Here is a 26,995-nt window from a genome sequence, read left to right as displayed (position 1 = left end):
CTATGGATATTGAGAAATTGAAAACTGGGGAAAAAGGGAGGTGAGAGGGTGCAACCTCTACAGGAGAGGGAGAGGTGACATCAAGGACTCAAGTATAGGAGCTGGTAGTTGCAAGGAGAAATGATACTTTTTTTCTCTCCACCCACTCAGCCACATTAGACAAAAGAAATGAAGTGTGTATGAGTGTGGAGAGGTTATTTAGAATAAAGAATTGTAGACAAGAATAAATTAGCAATATGTATTCTCAATTTTTTACCAGTGATGTATTGAGTTCAGTCTTATGGTAAGACGGAAGGAGTGAGATGTGGGAGAAGTCTCAGTGGAGGAGAGAAATCTTAGAACAGATGCTGAAGTGAGGGGATGATCAGAAAAAAAAGATCTGTGTTCAGCAGCAAGATAATAATAACAGAGAAGGCAAGTTGTAGGAATAATTCCTTTCTGGAATTCAGTTAGGAAATGTGTGCCCCCATAGGACAAGGGTACAAGAGATTTGAAAGTGGAGATTAATTTAAGATGGAACTGGTTTACTATTGGGTCAAGATACTGAAAGAAGGAAAGTGAGAAGAAAGATGGAATGAAGATGCAAAGGATAGATGGATGTGCTATCCCCACTGATCAAAGTAACATATATGAAGACTCATTAGGAAATTCTGAGCTCATGTAGTCCAACCCTTTTCTTTGTGAGATGAAGAATCTGATGACAATAAATGGTGAAGTGACTTGCCCAAGCTCACAGAAGTTGTCAGCGTTAGAGGCAGAATTGATTCCTGGTACCACGCTCCCAAAGTTAGGAATCCTTCCTTGTTACCCTGCTGCCTTTCAAATCATGAATCTTCAGTGTAAAGTACAAGTACACAGTTGGACATCAGGAGTCATTAGCAACACAACTGTATTTATTGTACTGTAAATTCACATAGAAGTGGTATGTAACACAAAATAAGATCATCCTTAAGGATATTTTAAAAAGTAAAAATTAATATGGATTTTGGGGGTGATGTTTTACATATCTTCCTCCGCACCCTATAGCTAGAATCTAGGCTCTAGATATTGGTGAGAAGGCTACATATAAAGGTCTATGAGGTAGCCCCCATTACATAATGACATATGATGCACTCTGCTAGCCTATCTTATCCTTGAAAATTAAAATGTATTTTAATTAATAGATAGATATTTGTCTTTTCTCATAGGAATTCCAGTCAAAAACAAGAGAGAGTTGAGTCTAGAAGACAAACCAGCTGGATAATTTACACAAATGAGCTTTTCTTCGTACTTAGTGAGGAACAAAGCATAGTTGATAGCTTGGTGGAATATTGGTAAACCCAATATGATTGTTCTTCATACTAATTTCATTTGGATCTCCAACTGATTTGAGGGTGAAATTCTGTAATATGGTGGTAAAGAACAAGAACAACTCCATCCTTGCCAGGCCCTCTCCAAGACAAGACCGTTTTCCTGGAAAGAAATAAAATTGTGCTCACAAATCTTCACACAATATCAGAGTCAGCCAAAGTGAAAAAGCCTTATTGGACCAGGGAAATAGTGGGTAAGGGAGTAAAAGAGATGGATACAGATGGGCTGAAATGGTGAGAATTCCTGTTGGGAGTTATATCTGTCATTAGTGGTTACTACGGGGCAGGAAGGAATTTCCATTCATACGATTTTTCCCATGATGAGCCCTTGTGCAGTGGATTTTACAATGGAGTCAGAATTCCACTAAAAGAAAGAGGCAGATGAGCCAGCCAAGAGGATCAGCTCATCTGTTGAGGGGCCTGAGAAGAAGCCAGACCTTGAGAATACTAGAAAAGACAATGTATGACAGGCCACAGTGGGGCAGTGCATCCTCAGAAAAACTACCAGGAGGGAGACTGGCTAGAAGAGGGTGATAGGGGATATAAGATTCTCCTTTCAGAGTAAGAGGTAGCATTTGGAAGGTTTTCTTTTTACCAGCGGAAAAAGGCATGAAGTAGTCACTTTTCTTGAATTTCCCATTCTGATCCAAGAAGTGCTGGGGGTCAAACTTTTCAGGATTAGCAAACTCTTTGCTGTCCCTCAAGACTGGAGACAGCAATGGGTAGATGGTTGTTCCCTAAGGGAAAGAAATTCCAGAGCAAAGTCAGTTATCATCATGACTATCCCTTTTATGCCATTTCCTAGATATTTTAATGGCCCCTTAATGTTTCTAGTACAAAATGCACATTCCCTTGTGTGTGGTATAGACTGAGATGCCAAGACATTGAGAATCAGCATAGACTTCACGCTAGCTTTCCAGGTTGATATCTCCATTATTGATCCCATCATGCGCTCCTTGGAGGTCCAAGTAAACTGATCATACTTCTCTTCCCCATCCACAAGTCTTCCTGTCTGGTTTTCATGCCTTTATAATACTCATATCCCAACCCTGGAAGGTACTGCTTGCTAACTTCAGCCTTTTAGAATCTCCAACTTTCTTCAAGGCTTGGCTTGGATACCCCTTCAAAGAGGAAGCTTTGGCTAAGGCCCTCAGCTACTTATGTTCTCTCCTCAGTTCCTTACTCTCTTCTTCATGTCTGCACCTGTGGCCAGCACGACTGTGGGCAGGATATCTGAATTTTCAGTGCCCCAGACAATGCTTAAAATCTCTAGGAGTGGAACCTGAGGGAGTTTCTTTAGCAGGAAGCCAATCTGCAAATCAAATCACAAGTTGTGTCTGAAGGAAAAAATAACACTTTGGGAAGACTTCTCAGGTTCCAAATTTTGCTCCCTCCAGGAGAAGCCAAAGCCCTGAATGATGAAATAACCTTCTCTTCCAGCCTTTTGTCTATAGCACTTTTCCCAGCAGTTCTCTTATAGTAGGTTCTTATTGAAGCTTTGATGATTTGCACTGAACAATTCGCTCAACTGGGTATATTAAATGTGAAAATAGGTGGGTTGCTCCCTTCTTTTCTCAAGGGGAAATTCTTCTGCTGATTCCTTGTTAAGAAACTTCATTCTAATTCAATTCAATTACTAAGGTTACTTAACCACCCTGCAAAGCAGTACTTCAGAATCTAAAGACCTAGGTCTAATATCTGCTTCAACACTTTTAACTAACTTTAGTCAAGTCTTTTGATCTGAGACTGGCATCTTCATCTATACAATCAAACAGATAATAGCATCTACACAACCTGCTTCATAGTCTAGTAAGAGAAAATATTTTAAAAACTTCGCTTGAGCAATCTCACTCTATTATTGTCCCTATATGTTTTCTTTCCAGTGTTGCTGTGGTAAATGAGAAGGAAGAAGAACAGACATAAGTATACAGTTTCCTCTCATTTATTTCAGCACCACATCCAAGTTAACTGTTTGTAATAACAAAGGACTACCTTAAGGAGAACATCATGTGAGATCATTACAAAGGGAATCAATTTTCTTATGTATAGAATTAGATCACTGGAACAGATGATATTTAAGATCTCTTTCAACACTACATTCCATTCTTCCATGACTACTGACCTTAGGAAGGACATATTGTTGAAACTGGATGTCCTGATTCACTGCATGGGGCACATTGAGAGGTACAAGGTTAGTGAATCTTTGCACTTCATGTACCACAGCATCCACATAGGGCATATCTTGTCTGTCCTTTATGGAAGGAACTCGATTACGTCCAATCACACGATCAATTTCCTCTTGAATTTTTGCTACAGAGACCAAAAATATAAATAAATATTGAACTCTTGTAATGAGAGTTGAAGACCTTCTCCACCCATTAATAGACCCCAGGTGGATTCCACTGGAGGAAAGTTAATTAAGGGAGTCTTGCTTTGTAGGAAGACCCCATATTTAGTTAATTTCTAATGAAGCACTGGGTCATGAGGGTAGTGACAACCTCCAGCTGTAAAAAAGCATATACTTACTCTGAGGTGAAGTTTTGTTTTAGGGACTTACTCAATGGAAGTAGGTTCATGTGCCAGATGAGGCTCTGGCTAGCCATTATGGAATTTCCCCAGTTTGAAAATCCAGATACTGGTGCTTGTCTGTCTAGTAACTATATATGTAAACAATCGTCAGACAACTGGATCTGTCTGTTGATCTGTGAAGTAAGTATTGCTTATGGTCAGACAGTTAGAAACCCTGTCTGCTGGTCTTTACTTCCTCTGCTTGTATTTTCTGTATTGGTGAATGTAATTAAAGAAGATTGTTGACCCCTCAAAAGTTGCTTTTCTCTTACAAAGGAAGATCTAACAACCTGTGCTTGCAGGCATCCTGGATGTGTCAGGGTGCTTGCTGCTACAACTCCCTGGTTTCTTAGGAATGCCCAACAGAGCCTGTGACCTAAGATGACTCTCAGATGGACTTAGTGTCCTCCTTCTACTACTCAGTTAATGCTACAAAGGCTTAGCCATAGAATACCTTTCCATGGTTTAGTTGATAGAAGTCATGAAGAACTGCTTTTACATTCCCTTTTAGACACTCTCTGTATAAATTCAGGCAAGTCATTAAATCTTTCTAAACCCTATTTAGCTCAATTGAAAAATGGGTATCAGAAATTATCTGTCTTCTAAGGTTCCTTACACCTCTGAAGCTATTATTCTGTGATTTTTAAAAAGGAGATAAAATCTGCACCTCCCTTACAAGGCATCAAATAAAATAATATGACAATTGATTTTCAAACTCTACACCTTTTATACTGATACCATCTATTATTGTCAAAGACAGCAGATGTCTTCATTTGAATTTGATGGTGCTAGTGATTTCATTATCTTCCTAATTTGAACCATTCACCAGGTATATAGCTCAACTCCTGTCTCAATGTCCTAAAGTGCTGAGGCAGAGGAACTTAGCATTAGAAATCATCCCTTTTCACCTAGGGCCATCCATACTTGAACAGGAATCACATTTCCAATGGAATGAACAAAGGGTCACCCAGCCTTTGCTTGGGAATCTCTACTAAGGGAGAACTTACTACCTCTATAGCAAGTGAGAAGGTTTTGGGAGAACTTTAATCATTGCCAAGTCTATCTTTAAATGAAGCCTCGATTTGTCAATTGTCATTTTCTATCTATGGTTCCTAGCTTTGTCTCCTTGGATCCAGCAGAACCAGCCCTGGCAGAATGCAATCCATTTAGGGAAAGGGGGTATTTCATTTGAGTCATTTTATCCTAAGCATAGAACTGAGGGTGCACAGTGGGAGCTTAAATCATGTTTGTTAGAATGAATTCAATTCAACATCACAGACCTTCACATACTTATATAATTTTCAGTCCCTGTCCAAGGGTTCTCTTTTCTCAAATATACTGCTACCTGATCTGTTGCTGATTTGTGTGGGAGTCATAGAAATCCAAAGGGTTGAAATATGGTGCCAGCTCCTGAGTAAGGTGCAGGCCTGAGAAAACAAGCCTAGTCAGTAAACAGTGCAATTCTTATACTTTACCTTGGACCTCAGGATGTTTCAGAATGAGCAGCAGGCCATATCTTAGAGTGCTGCTTGTTGTCTCTGTTCCTGCAGAAAATAAGTCTGCTCCAGTCATTTTTAGATTCTCCAAGTCAAATTCAGAGTGAGGATTATCTTTTTCCTAAAGGACAGGTACAAAATAAATAAAGTAATGAGAGACAGTAGGGAAAATCCTTACTAATCACATTAAGTACGTGAAGTTTCATCAAGAAGCTCTGCCCACTTCCACTTCAGTACCCTAACAGACCAGAACTTTTCCAACATCCTTAGACTTCCACTGCTCTACAGAAGACTTGTTCTTCCCAGACCACTTTCTTCCAGTAGCAATATGACATAGTGGACAGAGAACTAGGGTTTGAATGAGAAATATCTGGATTAAACTTTAGCTTCAGCTAAGGGTTAAGTATCCATGGGAAAGTTACTTTCTCTCTATGGACCTCAGTTTCCCACATGTAACATGAGAGAGTTGGATCCCTTCCAAACCTCTATTTATTATGTATGATACATATGGTATGGTAAGGACTTGATCAAACAATTAATTTAAAATCCTAATAACCAGAAAAATGATCCCTCAGGCTGATACTTTCCCCACAAGGCAAAACAGCACCTTAGTTTTAAAAAACAACAAGAAGAAGAAATTTCAGGTTTTCAGAATGGGGAATTGAGAGACAACTCTTTGGGCTGGAGAATGCAGAATTTCAAATTTTGTAGGGAAAATGAACCAGCCAACCTGTGACTGATCAGATATCACCCATAAGTGGTCATTCAGCCTCAACTTGAAGACTTTCACAGATGGGGAATATATTACTTAATGAAGAAGTTCAAGTCAATTTTGTACAATATCCCCATCATGTGGAATTGAAATGTGTCTCCGTAACTTCAACCCACAGTAATGAGTTGTTTCCCCTAGGAGGGAGAGAGCAAATCATTCTAATTCCTTTGTTTGAAAGCCCTCAAAGTTAGGTATCTGCTGAGCTTCATTTCAACTCATAAATTCTGTGAAAATCTCTGAAATACTAAAACTCATAAGATTTAGGGCTTGGAAGAACCTTGGGGATGACTTGGCACAACATAAAGGAAAATATACCCTAGAGAAGTGAAGTGATTTTTTTCAAGGTCACACAGAGAAAAATGGAAAGGGATGAATGCTGGAATGACGAAAACGGTCAGGATTCTCCAGAATGGAGAAGATTTAATACCATTTTGCCTGGAGCAGAAATGAAGTTGTCTGTGGTCCAAAAAAGAAGAAAAAAGAGGAATCAAGAAAAAAGAAGGAAGGAGGGAAGAAAGGAAGTAAAGAAGGAAGGAAGGAAAGGCTGAGACAAAATGTGACTTGATTTTCTACTCAAATCAACTGACAGTGAAACTCATGGAGAGTGGAAAATGGGCAAATAATCAACACCAGGACATAAAATAATGAATATAGAATGTATAATCAAGAACAACTATTGAATCATCTCTATAAAGGAGAAAAACAAGGGAGTAAGTGTAATAGGACTCTCAGAAATAAAGGAGCAACATCCTAGAGAGAGCTAAGTGGCACAATGGAAGGACTGCTGTTCTTGGAATCAGGAAGATCTGAATTCAAATGCAGCTTCCAACACTTTCTAGCTTTGTGATAGTGAGCAAGTCATTTCACCTCTGTCTGTCTCCATTTTTCTGTTTCTAAAGTAGGGGAAATAATAGCACCTACCTCTCAAGGATGTTGTGAGGTTGTAGTGAGATAGTATTTTCAAAGTGCTTTGAATTTTTATCGTGATCTAAATGCTAACTATTACTATTAAAGTGTTTCACAAAGATAAAGAAAAGAATTAAAGGGAGAAATAAGGATGAAGAGTGGGCTGAAATAGCAGGTCCCGAAAATAAAAAAAAAAACTTATCTAGATAATTTAAAACATAGAATGAATGATTCCTTTAATATGAAACTGACACATTTGGTACTGGAAAGTACAGACATTTTGGAAACTAAATGTAGACAACAATGTTGGAATAACACATTGGCTCTCTACAAGCCAAAATGATCTTGAAGATGGGGCTTCAAGAAATGAATTAAGGTTCTTAGATATCTTACAAATATAGAATTAATCTTAAATCCTGCATGCAATACTTCAATAAAGAAAAACTACACAATTTTTAAAAACTAAGGACAAAAGTATATTTATAAAATTCTGAGGTCATCAAAAAGAAAGAAGCATAAAGTTGAAAACCTCACAAACTGTAGTATTCCAACATTACATCATCAACACTAAACCAGTGTTTTGGGCATGAAAACTATGCCTTTTATCTATCAAGAAAAATAAGTTTGAATGAATTGTGTCTGAGAAATCAGAGATTGGAAAACAATATTATCAAAATCAAAGCAGATTAAGTTATAGTTTTAAATAATCCTGCAAATATGAACTTAACCCTGCACAAAATAAGATGGACTTAGAGCCATCAATAGTATAAAAATGAACAATTTTGAAAGATTTAAGAATTCACACCAATTCTATTGTAAAGCATGAGCACAGAAGACTAATAATGAAGAATGTTACCTTCCAAAAGAGAGCTGATAGATGAGTATGCAAAACGGGACACATATTTTTGGACATGGCAAATATGGAAATTTGTTTTTATTGATCATGTTTATTTGTTAACAAGGACTTTGTTTATTTTTTCTCCATAGCAGGAAAAAATAAATATTCGAAAGAAGAAGATGACAAAAGGGTGGATTTCAGATATTCCCTAAAAAGAATTCAAAATGAATCAGGTGTGTGACCTGGAATACTTCAAACCAGATGAACATAAGGTAAATAAAAATTTAATAAGAAAAACCTAAGCAATGGAAGCAATACTCTTATGCTTTTATTTCAATTTAACACTTTTAAAAAATTTCCCACTGCTTCAGTAAAACAAAGGTAAAAATTATAGTGACAATAGAAATGAAGTGCCAATATATCTAGGGAGGAGGTTGAAACAGTCTTCAAAGACTGTTGTATTTCCATCTAGTGAACACTTAAGTGATCTGTACTATTTTACAATTTTTTATCAGCATATTAAATCAGTCAGTCAACAAATATATATGAAATACCTTTTATGCGTCAAGCAGAGTTCTGGATAATGGTGATATAAAAGCAAATGATAAAAATAACTCAATCCCTTTGCTTTAGGAGTTTACATTCTGCTGAAGGCATGCAATATATTGAAAGACAAGTACATATGGGATCCATAGAAAATAAATACACTGAGATTTTGGAGTGGAATGCAAACAGCAGGAGGAAGAAGAGAAGGCTACTTAAAGCAGGTAGCAGCTCCATGGGGAAGGATGATAGACCTGCTAAGAGTTGAGGAAGGAGAATGACAACATTCTAAGCATGCGGGCAAAATTATACAAAGGCAAAGAGGCAAAAGATGGAATATTGTGTAAAGGGGAAAACAAGTGGGCCAGTTTGAGGTTGGGAGGGGGGAAATGCAGAAGCAGCCTAGAAAGAGAGGCTGGCAGGAGATGGTGAAGGGCTTTAGTTGCCAAACAGATGAGTTTGTGTTTTGTCTTAGGAGCCCTGAAGTTTTCTGATCACAACAGTGAACCAGTGAGTCTTGCTCTTTGCATGGCAACTGTGTCAAGAATGGATTGAGTCTGGATGCCTGGAGAGCTGGTAGGACAGAACTGGCATTATCTAGGTGAGAGACGATGGTGACCTGAAGTAGGGTGGCTCTGGTGTCACTACAGAGAAGAAAGAGTTAAGGATACTGCCAAGATGGTGTTGGGCGAGGGAAGACAATTACTCTCTCCTCCTTGCCCCCACCCCCACATGATCATGAATTATTTGGATAGTTCAGATACTGGTTAGCACTCCCAAAATGATTTTTCCTTCCAGCATATGTTGAGTTTATAATTTACTAACATTTATTTTACTTATTTACTAATAAGCATTTATTGAGCATTTGCAATGTGCTAAGCACTTGGAAAATATTATCTCATGTGACCTTCACAATGACCGTAGGAGGTGGATGTTAGTATTATATCCATCTTATAGCTGAAGAGATGGAGGCAAAAAGGTGTTAGGTGATTTGTCCAGGGGTACACTGCTATAAAGCAGCTGTCTCCAAATTTGAACACAAGCTTTTCTGACTTCAGGATCCGGACTCTTTCCATACCACTACCTACTACCTCTATCAATGTGAGTGTAACTATGTGTCACTAGAAGGATTAATTACAATGTAGGACTGATGTCCTCATGGCAACTCTGAGGAAATTTTCCTTGTCAGGGAACAGTATGGGATACCATAAATGCTTTACTTATTTGCTGAATTGATTTGTGGGTTTCTGGGAGACTTTTGCATGTTTTTCATTTTTGTGTAGGGCAAAATTAAGGTTGCCCTCCTCCTGAAATTAATTTTGACTGCTTTTATACGATCGAGTTATTGTTATCATTTCAATTAATATATAGTATTTATAGAAGATTTTAAGGTTAACTATTTGCTTTGGAAAGTGTTATTTTATCTTCATAATCATCCTGGGAGTTAAATACTATTATCCCCATCTTACAAATGAGGAAACTGAGACAGACAGTGGCAATAAAACTTGCCCAAGATTACAAAGCTTGAAAGTACAGGAATTTGTCTTTGAAATCAATTTTTTTTGACTCCAAGTCCTCCTCTGCAGCTCCTTTCTCCTGTTTAAAGTTTATTTTGTATTTATTTGTTTGCATATTATGTCCTCCATCCCATTGTAAGTTCCTTGAGGGTAGGGGCTGTCTTTTGCCTTTTTTTTAATCTTTAAAACTTAGCAGAGTGCCTGACACATAGCAGGTGCTTGATAAATATTTACTAATTGATTCCTATTATCATTCTCCAATGCAATATCCTCCTCCAAACAGGAAAGCCCACATCAGCAGCTCAACATCCAGCAACGTGGATGTTTTCCTATCTCATTTTCCATACAGAGTCCAGAGAAGAGACATAAATCAAATAAAGTCTAGTTACAAGAAAGCCAATGGCTTCGTTGGGGTATATGGATACCTTGAGACTCTTCATGTTCCTTCCTGTGCTTTGAAGAGATTTGTTAAATTTTTAAATTTGCTAAATTTGTTGAAAATTCTTATAAAAACAGCCTTGTTCAATGAGCAAAGTGTTTCCCAAATGTGTCCTACCTGCAGCATTTTGGAGAGAAAGCAGTCAATGTAGTCTTGTGGGTTGTTGGGGTCCAGTATCTTTTGATGCTCCTTCACTCTTTCCAAAATGAAACGTTCTATTTCCTCAAGATTTTTAAAAATTGTTTTATGTGTCCCAGGGAGGTATGCTCTGAATGCTGGTAAGAAGTTGTAGAGCTACACAAAGACACCCCCAAACCCAGACAAACACAAATGAGTATACTGTCATGAAGAATCAACTTTAAATTTCTAATTATGAACTACTTCATTTTATTCAAAGGCATTACACTTCTTTCTCATTTTAATTAATTTTTTTCAAGAACAAAATGTATTTTCTTTCTGATTTTTACTATATATTTGGAAAAAAAAGAAAGACACATTTATTGAAACAAATATACATAGTCAAGCAAAACAAATCCCCACCATGGCAATAGCCAGAAATTCGTGTCACATCTTCCATCTTGAGTCCATTCCCCAATCTGTCATGAGGTGGGTCGCTTGGATGACTGGGCTTCCTCTGAAATTAATGTAGGACTTTGCATTGTTTGTTACTTAGATTTGAATGGTATTTGTCCTTGCAGTGCTGTTGTAAACTAATTCTGCTCACTTTGTTGTTGCTGCTCAGTTGTTTCAGTTGTATCTGACTCTTTGTGACTGCATTTGGGATGTTCTTGGCAAAGATCTTGGAGTGACTTGTTATTTCCTTCTCCACTTCATTTTACAGAGAAAAATAGGGTTAAGTGACTTGTCCAGGTTCACACAGTTAGTAAATGTCTTGAACTCAAAAAGATGTTTTCCTGACTTCAAACCTGACACTCTATCCACTGTGCCACCTACCTGCCCATTCTACTTGGTATCTGTTCCCAAATTTGTTCTAGGTCTGAAACTTTCACTTTCCTCATTTTTCACAATAGAGTGAAATTCCATTGCATGCATATGCCATAATTCATTCAGCTATCCATCAATTGATGAATAGCTCCTTAATTTCCAGTTCTTTATAACCACAAAAGGCTGCTTTCAATATTTTGCATATAGTTTTCTGGTTTTCTTATTTTGTTCTTTTAAAAAAAATTCTCTTTGAGTTCAGGTCAAGTAGTGGTATTGCTGGTTTAAAGGATATACATAATTTACTGCGCTAATAATTTACTAATATACATAATTTACTCATCAATGGATATATAAATTTACTGATATGGGAGGGATAGATCCACATTGCCTTCCAGATTTCCTGGATGAATTCACAGCTACACCAAAGAGTAACTCAGGGTGCTGGTTTTCCCACAGTCCCTCTAAAATATGCTATTTACCTTTCTTTAAATGCATTTGAAAACACTTGCAAGGAGAAGTCAGGACTTGTTCACATTTTAAAGAAAGTCATTTGGGGCTAATTTTCTGTGACAACTTCTAAAGGGCGGTGAACTGGCAGAATGTTTTTTTTAAAGTCATCCACTCAGCAAAGACTTGGTGTTAGTTATAATGAGCAGGTTCTAGCAACCAGGAGCAGACAAAACATCTCACCTTATTTGGACAGAGCAAGTTTCAGGGTTATGCACAACAGAGGTAGAGAAGTCACAAGTTGTTGACTTCACTGAACTTCAAGGAAAAACAATTTCATTTCTGACTGAAATGGCTATAGAACAGAGAAAGAAACCACAGGGGAAGAAAATGCTTCTTTCTTTGCAGAAATGGAATTTTGGCAGGGCACAGGGCTGCCACGTTCTAATTGAGGTGGCGATTAGAATTGGGAGGAGGAGAATTAAGTAGAGACCAGAAAAAAGGGAAGTTCTAACCTTCGGAGAAGCTAAGCCCTTGAAGGGATAGGAAGAGAGATTTTCTGTGGAGCAAAAGTGTAAAATCCATTTTTTTTCCATTTTTTGTTTATCAGTTAATAAACTTTGTCTTTCCATGTCTGTTGAATTGAAAATAAAAAATAGTGTAGCAACAAACATTAATAGCCAAATAAAACACAAATGCCATTGTCTATGTCCATAAATTTTTGTCTCTTTCTGAATACTCAATCTTTCAATTTTCTTTCAGAAAACAGCATATTTTATCCTGCATCCTTTGTAATCAGCATTGGCCATTGCATTGATAAGACTAAGTAAGTCTGTTGTGGGTTATTTTTGTTTAAAATGTTGTTGCCATTGGATAAAATGATCTCCTGGTTCTGCTTGTCTCAATCTTCATCAATTTACGCATTTCTTTCAAGGATTCCCTGAACTCATTACTCTCATTATTTCTTTAAGTAAAATAGTACTTCATTAATTTAATATCATATAGATTTTCAACCATTTGAAAATTGATGTGTACCCTCTCAATTTTAAGTTCTTTGCCACAACAAAAATTAAGTCTATTTTTGTAAATATATAATCTTTTTAATTTTTCTATGAGGTCTATAGAGAAACTGATGGTTGAAAGTTTAAATGACTTTTGAGTTTAATGACTTTTAAGACACTCTTCCAAATGACTTCCAGAATGACTTCACAAACATTACATTAATGTGCCAACTTTTATGCAGCTCCACCAATATTTGTCATTTACTATTTTATCAGCTTTACTAAATGCGAGTAATACTTGCTTCAATTTTTATGTCCTCTCACTATTGATTTGTAAAATATTTTTTCCTATGATTGCTTGTGACTTGAATGTCTTCCTTTGCAAAATGCTGGTTCATATCTTTTCTTCATTTATCAAGTGGAAAATGGCTACAATAAATTTGAATCAATTCTTTATAAATCTCATCAATAATACATTTTTCAGAGAAAAATGTTGCAAGCTATGTTCTACCAAGTTAGTTTCCCAACTAATTGTAACTTCAGTGATTTTGTTTGTGCTAACAATTTTCAATTTTGCATATCAAAATTGTTCCTTTTATCTTTTGTGGTTCTCTAGCTTCATTATTTGGCATAAACTCTTTCCATATGCATATATCTGGAAGATAATTCCTTCCTTTTATCTTTAAGTTGTATGTGATGTTATCTTTTATATATGTCACATGCAATTTGAAGGTAATCCTTGTGTATAATATATGAACTCTTGCTCCTAACTATTTTTTTACCAGGATATTTCTTAGTTTCTCCAGCACTTTTTTGTCAAAAAGTGATTTTCCATGCTATGAGCTAGGGATTAGGCTGCCAGGTTAGCTTGTCTCTAATTGCATTATATCCTATCAAATTTCCCTTATCTATTTATCCATTTTCAAATATAGTAACATCATTTTGACATCTGGTACTGCTAGACTCTCTTCTCCAGTTTTCATGATTTCCTTGAAGTTTTTGACATTTTGTCCAATAGATGAATTTCATCACTTTTTCTGTTTCTATTAAGTAATCCTTGGATTTGTGTGGCATTCATAAATGAATGAATTGAGTATTGTTATTTTTATTATATTGGTTCAGCCTGTCTTTGTGCAATTAAGATTCCTTTAATTATTTAGATCACTCTTCATTTCCACAGAACAGAACTTTATACTCTGTCCAAATCCCAAGAGTTACATGTCTTCTCCAATCTAAATTGGCAAATATCTCAAAATTTATTTGTCCATTTTTGTACTTCCCACTCAGGAGACCAGAGGGCAGAATATTATGTGCTTGTTCAAAAGAAACTGATATTAAACTTAAGGGGAAATATAATTACCTTGGAATTACCAACATAACAAAGAAGGCAAATAGACATCAAAGTATCCAATTAATTCAACTCAATTCACATTAAGGTAATGAAATACATCACACATTTGTTCAGTGCTCACTATGAATCAAGTCCTGTGTTAGACTATGTTGATATTGACACGAATGAAGCAGTCGTCATCCTCAACAAGTTCACATGCTACCAGAGAAGGGTTTAGCTAGAGTATGTATTCCAGACTGTAAGTGGAACAGAACATGGGCACAGAAAAAGAAAGCTTGTTTTTTGTCTGGAAGAGGATACTTAGTTCTAGCTTCAATGAATGAAGCTTTGATCTTAGACTAGAACACCCTCTGAGTCAGTGTAGGCTGTCAAGCTAAATGGCTTGCCCATTTAACTTTAGTCAACTCTCCTCCTTTTTCTCTGGGAAATGTCTAGGGAAAGTTCTTTGTTGAGAGTTATTTTACTTGGCCACATCAATGAACACTATTCAACTGAGGATGTAGCAGGCCCCAATGAGACATTTCCTTACATCTTAAATTTTTATATGACCTAGTACTAGTTTGAATGAGTACTAGAAGCAGATTATCAACCCCAGCATTTTATCTGAGAACCAAAGATACTACATGATGTTATTATCCTTGTTGAATGGTGTGCGAATATGTGAGTGTGTGTGTGTGTGTGTATGTGTGTGTGTTCTCATAGGTGATGGAAATCTTTCTAAAGGATGAGAGCCTATGGCTTACTGATCCTGTTTCTGAAGCTCAGCAAATAACCACAAAATAAGAAAAGTATTCTGGTCTTACCTGTGTCCATGGTTTGCTAAAAAGTCGAAAGTTTTCATTTAACAAGCGCATCAGGTGTAGAAATTTTTCATCACTGTACTTGAATCGATCACGAAAAAGGATAGAGCAGATTACATTGCATGGGGCACAGCCAAGGATGAAAGTGGGATCGGTGGGCTGACCTAATGTAGAAAAATTTACCAAAGGGGGGGGAAGCAACTTCAGTAAGAATATTTCTAATGAGGTAGAGCCTGTGCATCTCTGCTACTCATATCTGAATATGGTACTTAGTTCCTTTAAGGCTAATGAATATTGTTCTATACAATCTCTTTTACTGCTTATTGGGAGGGCAAGTATGCTTATAATACCTGAGTACAGGAAAAAAAGAATGGAGTTCTCTGTCCCAGTAGAGTTATTAACTTGTTCAGTCAACCGAGGCAGAGATTTTAAAATAAATCTCAATGCGATTTAGGACTGGGAATGGCTGAACAGTTGGACCCCACATGCCCAGGAGCAAATAACTGAAAACCAACCCTTTGTTTTCCTGAGTTCCTCCACCAGACACTGGGCTTCTTCTTGAACTCTCTCTTCAATGGTTCTCTTCCCCATCCCAAAGTTCCTTAGGGTCATGAGAGAAAACCTGCGGATTTGTTTCCACCTCTCTCCATGACTGAAAATAACTCCTAGACAAAGGAAGAATATGACACTGATCACTGTAACATTAGAGGTGGGGGAGAAGTGTGGTGACTGGATTTTCTGGCTTAGTCCATTGATTGAGTTTAATTTTATTCAATTCAGCCCCAAATGCAAAGGTAACATGGCAACTACCAGGTACCTACCACATGAAGGTTTTGTGGTAGGTGCTGGAAATAGAACAATAAAAATGGAACCAGTAACTATAGTCCAGAGGGGTACATTCTACTAGATGTACTCTGTCATATATTTTGCTTTTCTGTGACTCGCGCATAAATTGAACTTACCTTTTCCTTGGGTATGATCATTAAATATTGGTATATCTCCTCTTTCCATAAAAACATCTCCTTGATCAATTAGAGCTTCCTTGGTAACATTATATCCATGGAGCACCACAATAGGTTCGGTTCCAAAATATAGAGTATAAATGGGGCCATATTTTTCAGCCAGCTTTGAAAAGAATACCAAGAAATAGGATGAAGTTGAGTGTGAAATCCTAGAAAGTTGAGATTTATTCCCACAACTGTTTTGTAAGATGCCAGTGCCTATATCCACATGAGATTATATGCTATTAATGAGTTATGGGTATATAAAGGCAGAAGCTGTGGGGCAACAAAGTAGTATTCTCATTCTTTTTAGTTTACTCCTTGGAAAGCCCTGTCATTATGTGACATAGTATTTTTCTCAAGTAGAACCTCCCATTGGTACCTATCTAGCGTGAAGAGAATACAAAAAGTCTCTGGGGTCAATGTTTGGTAGATGATGTATGGCAGTTTTATAAGAGGAAATGGAAAAAAGTTACACAGATTGGAGAAGGGATTGCCATCTCCTAACAAAAGCGAACTCCTCTCATTGCTTCTCCTCTAATTTCTTAATTTTTTTCTGCAATAATTCTTTAGTCGTAGCTGGTCAATTCCAACTGTCAATTCCAAAGTTATTAATGTTCTTGGCATTGCCAAATATGATAGTCTTATCTCAATCTATATTCTTTTATACACTTTACAGCAATTGACACTATTCTGCTCTTTGGGTTTCTTACATCACTCTCTCTGTCTTTCTCTGTCTCTATGTCTCTCTCTCAATGTGTCTCTCTGTCATTTTTCTCCCTTACTTATATTATTACACCTTATTAACCTCCTTTGCTCAATCATAATCCATATTGAAATGTGGATTTTCCCCATTTTTCTGTCCTGGGCCATCTTTTCTTTCCATACTCGCACTTGGTAACATCTTTACCCCTATGGAGATAACCCCCAGATCTATACATTTTGCCCTACTATTTCTCTTGAATATCCACAGGCATACTATAGTCAATGAAAAGAAAATAGAATTCACTCTCCTTACCCTAAAGATCCGTTCTCTTCCAAACTTTCTTATTCATGACTAAGATGCCACTATATAAACACAGGTCTTATCATTTCTCTCCCCGGATCAACAAACTTCAGTGGTTCCCTGTTACATTTGGGACCAAATGTAAATTTCCTTGGTATTTAAATGCCTTTGCAACTGGGCTGAAACCTTTCCAATTTCATTATTCCTCTTTACTTATTCCATAGTTTAGATAAATTGACTTTCTTGCTGTTTCTCAAACAGTACTCTATCTCCCATAACCTTGCCTTTGCAAGGCATTTTGGAGCCCTACGTTCTGGAGGCACTTCTTCCTTGCTTCTGACTCTTAAAATTACTTGTTTCCATCAAAACTTATCTCAAGTATCACTTTCTGCATGAGGTCTTTCCTGATACCTCTCTGCACTGCCTTCCCGTGTGAACATTACCTTACATTTATTTTCAGCATTTATGTTTACTTTGCAAATTCTCACATTTCCCCATTAGCTTACTTCCCTAATTTATATCTGCACTAGAATTATTGCCCCTCCAATGGATGAATGCTGAAGCTCTCTGAGTTCTGCAAGAGTGAACACAAAATTTTTATATGATTGCAGTGTTATACATAGATAGGGTTACATATGTAGAGTATGTAAATCATTTTTCTTTTTCTTATAGGTCCTTTTCATGAATGTGTGTGTGGACACACACATGCTTTTTGTCTCATTCAAATATGAAATCCTTGAGGACATGGATCATTTTGCTTTTGTCTTTGTAACCTTAGGTCCTAGTGCAATGCCTGTCACATGGCACATGTTCAGTGATGACTTTTTTCTTGATTGATTAAGTTCTCGCATGTTGTGCCCAGATAAAGAAGCCCTAGTAACAATAATGTCTTCATTATATGCTATCTGTTTGTGGAGAACAAGTCTACCTAAGATCAACATAGTATTTAAGTATTTCTTAATCATTTACCATTTTAAAAACTCTTCTATCATTTTATTAGGTTATTCCCTTTGTTATTGGGCACTGACAAAATTATTTAATCCCTAATCCCATTTTCCCCATAAACTATGGTTTTATTGCACAATTTTGTATAGTGGGGTGATTTGTGGGAAATCATACAACATGTTATTGCAGGAATAGATGTATATAATTTTGCTGAAATATTATTTCATTCTAAGAAGTGAAGAATGGGATAGTCTCAGAGAAACACAAGAAATCTTGTGTGATCCCAATGGAGGATCTCAAGGCAAAATGCCTGCCACACTCAGAGAGAGAAATATGGAAGTCACTCACATATTGTAGCAGATCATGTTTGTGTATGTGTATGTGTTTGTGTATCATGTTCTGATTTGTTATACGATTTCTTTCATTTATCTTAGTCTGACTACATAGCATGACTATAGTGAAAATATACTCAATAGGAAAGTATATGTAGAATCTATACAGAATTGTATGCAGTCGTGGGGAGGGAGGGGGGGAGTGGGGGGTAGGTGGGGGGGATAAAATCACAATTGTATGGCAGTGATTGTTAAACATTACAAAATAAAAAAAAAAAGAAATCTTGTGTGAACTGATGTCGAATCAAGTGAGTAAATCATGAACAACTTAAGTGTCAAAAGCAACATTGTAAAAACAAAAAACTTTGAAAATCTTGAGGACTATCATCAGCATAGTAAGAACCCACCATGCCAAAGGATTCATAATGAAACATGTATACACATCCTGAAAGAAATGGGATAGATTGGGGTTCAGATGGAGATAATTTTCATTCATGGATAATGCAGCAATTTGTTTTGCTTGGCCACATATTAGCTACAGGGATTTGATTTTCTTTCTAAGGTGGGAGCTTCAGGCAGGATGAGAAAACATGAATTTCCTTCCACAGAAAAAGCAAATATGAATCTAATTAATTAAGCAAAATTGACCGTTCTCTTACTATTTCCTTGTTTCTCTTGAACATCTCTTTTCAAGCATTTTTTCCCATTATTTCCAGTGCATAGTCCATTTTCCTTGGCAAGAAAAGCATAGTCAAATAAAGAATACCTGACTTTTCACCCTCTCTGTTGTCATTATTGTCCCATGAACCCCAAGCAAATGTCCTTTTCCATAGTTATTTTGCTTTTCCCACACAGAAATTTAAAAAACAACCCTCTTTGTTGTAGTTCATAGCATTATTCTTATCTAATTGTGAGAGATGCTTAGGCCCATTTTCTGCTACCAAGCCTTCTTTCTGCAGATTTCTTTTCAAATAAGTTTAAACCCAGGACTTTAGATCTTCTATCACTTTCAAATCTCTGTGAAAGAAGGACAGGAAGTTACCCTGGCATTATCTGTTCTTAGTAAAGGCATGGTAGGTTTTGTAATCACCATGCTTTTTTATTGATGTTCAAGAAATATCTTTTCTTGGAGGCGGAGCCAAGATGGCGGATTAGAAAGTCATACATACGCTAGCTCTGAACCCACAGCCCATAAAATATATGTAAAAAAGAACTCCCATCAAATTCTGGAGCAGCAGAAGCCACAGAACAACAGAGTAGAAGAGATTTCTGTTCCAGAGAGCCCTGTAAACCTCTCGCAAAAGGTCCTTCGTGCTGTGGACCCGGAGCCAAGCCCAGGCCTGCCTTGGCCCCACAACGCCAAGAGGAGCAGATCCAAGCAAGCTTCAGGGACAGAATTTCCAGCAGCCATGGGTCCCTCCACCCATGGGCCCCAAAGGTTGGTAAGAGGGTCTGCTCAGTTTGCCGAGAGGAGAGTGGAGTGTCCCCATAACTCAGGACCCCTCGGGAGGCAGCAGTGCAGGCAGGAGCAGACCAGAGCTCCCCAAGCAGGCAGGAACACAGATCCATTGTTGAAGGTCTCTGCATAAAACCCCTGAGGGAACTAAGCCCTGAGTGGCCGCCCTGTCCCCACCTGAGCAGCTGAACTTAATCTCACACTGAATAGCAGCCCCACCTCTGCCCAAAGCCCTGAGGTTGGGAAGAAGCATTTGAATCTCAGACTCCAAGAGCTGGCTGGGTGTATCTGGAGGCAAAGTGGGTGTGAAGAGAATACTCAGAAATCAAGTCACTGGCTGGAAAAATGCCTAGAAAAGGGAAAAAAATATGACTATAGAAGGTTACTTTCTTGGTGAACAGATAATTCTTCCTTTCCTTTCTGATGAGGAAGAACAATGCTTGCCATCAGGGAAAGACACAGAAGTCATGGATTCTGTATCCCAGCCCACACAATGGGCTCAGGCCATGGAAGAGCTCAAAAAGAATTTTGAAAATCAAGGTAGAGAGGTGGAGGAAAAACTGGGAAGAGAAATGAGAGACGTGCAAGTACAGCATGAAAAACAAGTAAACACCCTGCTAAAGGAGACCCAAAAAAATGCTGAAGAAAATAACACCTTGGAAAATAGGCTAACTCAATTGGCAAAAGAGGTTCAAAAAACCAATGAGGAGAAGAATGCTTTCAAAAGCAGAATTAGCCAAATGGAAAAGGAGGTTCAAAAGCTCACTGACAAAAATAGTTTTTTCAAAATTGGAATGGAACAGATGGAGGCCAATGACTTTATGAGAAACCAAGAAATCACAAAACAAAACCAAAAGAATGAAAAAATGGAAGATCATGTGAAATATCTCATTGGAAAAACAACTGACCTGGAAAATAGATCCAGGAGAGACAATTTAAAAATTATGGGCCTACTTGAAAGCCATGATCAAAAAAAGAGCCTAGACATCATCTTTCATGAAATTATCAATGAAAACTGCCCTGATATTCTAGAACCAGAGAGCAAAATAAGTATTCAAGGAATCCACAGACCACCACCTGAAAGAGATACAAAAAGAGAAACTCCCAGAAACATTGTGGCCAAATTCCAGAGTTCCCAGGTCAAGGAGAAAATATTGCAAGCAGCTAGAAAGAAACAATTCAAGTATTGTGGAAATACAACCAGGATAACACAAGATCTAGCAGCTTCTACATTAAGGGATCAAAGGGCATGGAATAGGATATTCCAGAAGTCAAAGGAACTAGGACTAAAAGCAAGAATCACCTACCCAGAAAAACTGAGTATAATACTTCAGGGGAAAAATTGGTCTTTCAATGAAATAGAGGACTTTCAAGCATTCTTGATGAAAAGACCAGAGCTGAAAAGAAAATTTGACTTTCAAACACAAGAATGAAGAGAAGCATGAAAAGGTAAACAGCAAAGAGTAGTCATAAGGCACTTACTAAAGTTGAACTGTTTACATTCCTACGTGGAAAGACAATATTTGTAACTCTTGAAACTATTCAGTATCTGGGTAGTGGGTGAGATTACACACACACACACACACACACACACACACACACATACATGCACATGCACACGCACACAGACATAGAGATAGAGTGCACAGAGTGAGTTGAAGAGGATGGGATCATATCTTAAAAAAATGAAATCAAGCAGTGAGAGAAAAACATATTGGGAGGAGAAAGGGAGAAATGGAATGGGGCAAATTATCTCTCATAAAAGAGGCAACCAAAGACTTTTTAGTGGAGGGAAAAAGAGGGGAGGTGAGAGGAAAACATGAAGTTTACTCTCATCACATTCCACTAAAGGAAGGAATAAAATGCACACTCACTTTGGTATGAAAACCTATCTTACAATACAGGAAAGTGGGGGATAAGGGGACAAGCAGGGTGGGGGGGATGAGGGAAGGGAGGTCATGAGGAGGAGGGAGCAATCTGAGGTCGACACTCATGGGGAGGGACAGGATCAAAAGAGAGAATAGAAGTAATGGGGGACAGGATAGGATGGAGGGAAATATAATTAGTCTTATACAACACGACTATTATGGAAGTCATTTGCAAAACTACACAGATTTGGCCTATATTGAATTGCTTGCCTCCCAAAGGGAAGGGGTGGGGAGGGAGGGAGGAAGAGAAGTTGGAACTCAAAGTTTTAGGAAGAACTGTCAAGTACTGTTCTTGCCAGTAGGAAATAAGAAATATAGGTAAAGGGGTATAGAATGTTATTTGGCCCTACAGGACAAAAGAGAAGATGGAGACAGGGGCAGAGAGGGATGACAGAAGAGAGAGCAGATTGGTGATAGGGGCAGTTAGAATGCTCGGTGTTTTGGGGTGGGGGGAGGGGACAAAAGTGGAGAAAATTTGGAACCCAAAATTTTGTTAAAATGAATGTTAAATGTTAAATAAATAAATAAATAAAGTAAAAAGAAAAAAAAAAGAAATATCTTTTCAGTGATCCACTCTCAAAATTTTCCAGGAATTGACATAAAATTAATTGGCCATTTTTTCACAGGTTCTGGATTTTTTTCTTTTTGAAATTTGGCTTCAGGATGACTTGAGGCTAATGGTTCCATTAGGCATCCAGAAAGAATAAAGCAAAGTAAAACTACCCCTCCCTGCAAAATGGAGAGAAAAATAGATAGCAAACTGAGTAATCAAGAAATTTCTGCAGACTATCTCAGTTTCTTCTGGTTCTCCTGTTACATGCTTGGCTGCTTATTCTGAATCTGCAGTGCTGGATCATCTTAAATCTCTTGCCCACTAAGGCTCCTTTCTGGCCCCTCTTTCCTTTTCACTCCCATTGAGATTCCATGGAGATGCCATTACACTTTTTAGCTATGTGACCTCAGTATCTATGGTTTCAATTATCATTTATAAGCAGAAGATTCCCACATTCATATGACTAGGCTATCCCCTTTGAACTGCACATATCGAGCTATTGAGAAGTGGATTTCTCACCCTGGATATCCTATTGATATTACAAACTTAATATGTTCATGATACAACTCATTTGTTTTCCCCTAAAACTACACTTTCCTCCAAACATATCCATTTTCCTTGAGGGAACCCAAGAGGCAGACTTCATTTGGAGGGACCTCCATCAACCCTGATTTTTAGGTATGGGTTTATGTCTGACTTTTCATTCTTAATTATATCCAATTAATTGTGGTCAAGTCTGGTAGATTCTATCTTCATGTCTCTCACATATATTCTATCTTCTGTCCTTACTTGTTTTCTGACCTAATAAAGACTCTCATCCTCTCTACCTTGCTTAGACTACTGTAATAGACTTGTGAAACTGGCACCCAAACTACTTAACCCAATAAGTAACCTAGAGGGGAAGAAAAAATCAAAACCATCAAACTACCACTAAAATCCTTTGGAAATTGAGATAGCCCAGAACTGTTACACAAGAGCCTTTGAGATGGCCTTTTCACATCAATGATTCCTCCCCTTAGACCTGAGGTTCCCCAACTTATTTGGCCTTCTGTCTCTTTTTCCAAAAACTTATTCAGTGGCCCCTTGGAAATCAATTTTCCTCAACCTTTCAATTTTTTTTAAAAAATGCAAAAGAATTTCTTAGATGATACAACTTGTATTTAATAATTTATTGAAAATTTGTGGTTTCTAAGTTTTTCTTTATTTCTATGACATAGTGTCATAAAGTTAAAATGTCATTACATGCAGATATTCCTGCAAATGAGTGCTGGACTTCACAACCTGAAATGTACTATACACTCACCTGACAACACTTGCTTGTTAAGACCTGTGGATTGACTTAACACACTGATCTATTACAACTTACGTTTTATGTAGTTTATTTTATTTGTTTATTTTTAAAAAGTAAAAAAATAAAAAAGTTTATTTTGTTTAGAAAATAATGTAAATAATATGACTTTAATTCTATTTCACAGCAGATAAAACACATACAAGAAGTTTTTCAGATTTTTCTTCCCTTCTTTGCTTATGCTTCCACTGCCAACTTGTCTTTATTCAACGCTCCATAAATGCACCAGAGGCTCTTATCACCTCCTGGATTATCCTAGTGACCCCCATTGGATGGTATCACCCCCTTTGGGAACTTTTTTCCGTAGACTGTTGGCTTTCCTTTTTGCCCAGGCCAAGCAAGAATCCTTTCACTGAGGGGCAATCACTATGAATAAGGGACCCACCTTCCTCACAACCATCACTACCAATTACTAAACAACTGATCCTGGAAGGCAGGTAAGCCCAAGATTCCTGGGAGTGGCAGCCCACCCTGCAAACCACTGTTCCTACTTCCATTCAAGCCACTTCCAGCATCAGCCCTGGAAGCAAAACTCCAGCAACTGCTTTTGTAGGTGCTGAAGCCATAACTACTGAAGACTGCAAAAGAAAATGGTTCAGTATCAGAAAAGATATGACTTTTATCAATGGAATTGATGTTAAATGTGCTGTATTGCTACCACTTTTGTAAATTTGCCCTAAGAAGAATCAGACCTTTCCTAGTGATATAGACCTGAAATGTCATACTCTGTATTATCTCCACCATACTGAGCACATAGTAAGTACTTAAGTGTTGATATTTTTATCCATTCTTTCAGTGGACTCCAATTTCAACACTCTGGGCCTAATATTTCTCCTTTGTAATGGATAATCCACACAATTAATAACTCAATATTCCTGTGGCAGAGTGCTGACCATGTCATTCGTCTTTTCAAATGTCTTTTGGGGGCTCCCTACTGCTTCCCTAACATGGCACTTAAAGACCTCCACAGCTGGCTCCAATCTAATTGCCCAGATATATTTTATATGACCCCTCATCACAATCTTTACATTATTGCCCAACCCACTTGCTTGTTACATTATCCCCCAATTCCTTGCCTTTGCCCAGGATGTCTCCCATGCCAGGCATTCATTCCCACCGTGTCCTCCAATCAAAATGTTATTTCCTCAAGGTCTAGCTCAGGTGTTCTCTTCCACTTGAAACTTTTTTTTGGATCTTCCACTTACAAGTGTTTTCTCTGTAATTTAATTATCTTTTACGTATTTATCTATGAATTTGTCATATCCCTCTGTTAGAGCATAAGCACTAGTAGGACAGGAACCATTTTCTTTCAAAGTGAGATGGCTTCATTTACTATATGTTTTTCTCCTATGTCTGGCACCTTGCCTGGCACATAGTGGGTACTAAAGAAGTTCTCATTCATTCACTGATTTATTTTTGCATTTGCATCCCCAGAAAGTAGTGTGATGCATTACAAAAGACAAATACTTTAACCTATTGTTGAACTTCTTTTTGTTTTTTATTTTGCATTTTCTACAATCACTACCATGTAACTTAGATTTTTTTCCCTCCCTCCCCATCCTTACTCCCCCCACCTCCCTCCCTCCCCGAGATGGCATGCAATTTTATAGCGGTTCTGCACATACATTCCTATTAAATACACTTTTACCATACTCATGTTGCATAGTTTTTAATTTTAATTAAAATTTATTTTTAATAAGAATTTTAATTCTTGTTAAAATGAATGGGAGAAATCCTAAAACAAACCAAAACATAATACAATAGAAAATGATCTGCTACATTCTGTAGTTGAATTTCACAGTTCTTTCTCTTGATGTGGGAAGCATTTTGCCCTAAAAGACCAGTGGAAATTTTTTAAGTACTTGCATTACAATGAAGTCCTAAGTCTACCAGAAAAAATCCTTGCAAACTGTGATTGCTGCTGTGTACAAAATTCTCCTGGTTCTTCTCCTTTCACTCAGCATCAGATCATTTGTCTGTCCATTCCTCTCTGAACTCTTCCTGTTCATCATTTCTTAGGGCACAGTACTATTCTATGACATTCGTATACCACAATTTGTTCAGCCATTCCCCAATTGATGGTCATCCCCTTGTTTTACAGTTTTTGGCCATCACAAAATATATCAATGCTATAAATATTTTTGTACATGTAGTATCCTTTCCCATTTTTATAATCTGTTGGGGATACAATCCTAGAAGTGGCATTGCTGGGTCAAAGGGCATGCACATTTTTCTAGCCCTTTGGGAATAGTTCCAAATTGCTCTCCAGAATTGTTGGATCAGCTCACAGCTCCACCAACAATGAATTAGTGTTCCAGCTCTCCCACATCTTCTCCAACATTTATCATCTTCTTGCTTTGTCATGTTATTCAGTGTAATAGGTGTCCTGTGACACCTCAGAGTTGTTTTGATATGCATCTCTCTAATGAATAGTGATTTATAGAATTTTTTCATATGACTATAGACATCTTTTAATTTCTTCCTCTGAAAACTACCTGTTTGTATCCTTTGACCATTTATCTTTTGGGGAATGACTTGTATTCCTATACATTTGACTCAGTTCTCTCTATATTTAGAAATGAGACCTTTATCACAGACACTAGTTGCAAAAATTCTTTTCCAAATTTCTACTTCCTTCATAATCTAGGTTGCATTGGGTTTGTTAATGCAAAAACTTTTCAGTTTAATGTAATCCAAATTGCCCCTTTTGTACTTCATAATACTTTCTATCTCTTGTTTAGTCAAAAATTCTTCCCTTCTCCATAAATCTGATAATTACACTATTCCTTGTTCCACTAATTTATTTATAGTATCAATCTTTATACCAAGATCATGTATTCATTTGGACTTGATTCTTGTGTAAGGTGTCAAGCATTGGTCTACGCATGGTTTCTGCCTCACTGTTATCAAGTTTGATAAACCCAAGGACCTCAACTTCTGGGATAAGAACTTACTGTTCAACAAAAATTTCTGGGAAAACTGGATGTTTTGTTGAATTTATTTGGCTATCAGGGTTTTGAGAAAGCCATCAATGCATGCCTGACATCATTGATAATGGAGATATCATTCATAAAAACCTTGATTATACTGTCCATAAGCTAGGACTTTAAATCACCATGAGTCCTGATTCAATTATTTATTTGAAGTGTTTGTGTTACATCCCCCTTCCAACACACACAGAGACATATTCCAAGCAGCTAGGATCCAAACCCCAAATTCTGTCCCTTTACCTGTGAGAATGTTTCAGTCATATTCTTGAAATCCAATTGCAGGATATTACCAATAAAGGGTAGAGGAGTGGGACCTGGTGGGAGCTTCCTCCTTTTGAATCCTTGGTTCCATAGAGACACAAAGAACAGGAAAAGGACACAAGCCAGAAGAGCAGTAGTGGTGAGCCCCCAAGGATCCATTGCCCGGAGAGATAGTCCTACAGCTCTCAGGGGTACTGGATCAG

The 26,995-nt window shown here is 37.5% G+C and overlaps 1 protein-coding gene across 1 annotated transcript; it reads right to left on the bottom strand.

The window, feature by feature from the left end:
• Nucleotides 1–872: 872 nt before the first annotated feature.
• Nucleotides 873–26,995, bottom strand: LOC140517377 (cytochrome P450 2C23-like). Its single transcript, XM_072628571.1, has 9 exons — nucleotides 26,772–26,995; nucleotides 15,935–16,097; nucleotides 15,488–15,637; nucleotides 14,976–15,136; nucleotides 10,546–10,722; nucleotides 5,393–5,534; nucleotides 3,472–3,659; nucleotides 1,945–2,086; nucleotides 873–1,452 (listed from the first exon to the last, which is right to left on the bottom strand). The coding sequence occupies exons 1-9, from the start codon at nucleotides 26,949–26,951 to the stop codon at nucleotides 1,271–1,273; spliced, it is 1,485 nt and encodes a 494-aa protein (XP_072484672.1). The 5' UTR covers nucleotides 26,952–26,995; the 3' UTR covers nucleotides 873–1,270.

This window comes from Notamacropus eugenii, chromosome 1 (genome assembly GCF_028372415.1).
Source record: "Notamacropus eugenii isolate mMacEug1 chromosome 1, mMacEug1.pri_v2, whole genome shotgun sequence".
In the NCBI taxonomy this organism is placed as follows: domain Eukaryota; kingdom Metazoa; phylum Chordata; class Mammalia; order Diprotodontia; family Macropodidae; genus Notamacropus; species Notamacropus eugenii.
Note: the sequence above shows the minus strand (reverse complement) of the source record. Positions and strands in the feature narration are given on the sequence as shown.

Coding starts and splice junctions, on each gene's coding strand:
- LOC140517377 (XM_072628571.1), bottom strand. CDS start 26,951: ATGGATCCTTGGGGGCTCACCACTACTGCTCTTCTGGCTTGTGTCCTT. Junction 16,098..26,771: donor TGACTGAAACATTCTCACAG/GTAAAGGGACAG, acceptor TTCTTTTCAAAG/CTGGCTGAAAAATATGGCCC. Junction 5,535..10,545: donor TTCTCTCCAAAATGCTGCAG/GTAGGACACATT, acceptor CCTGTCCTTTAG/GAAAAAGATAATCCTCACTC.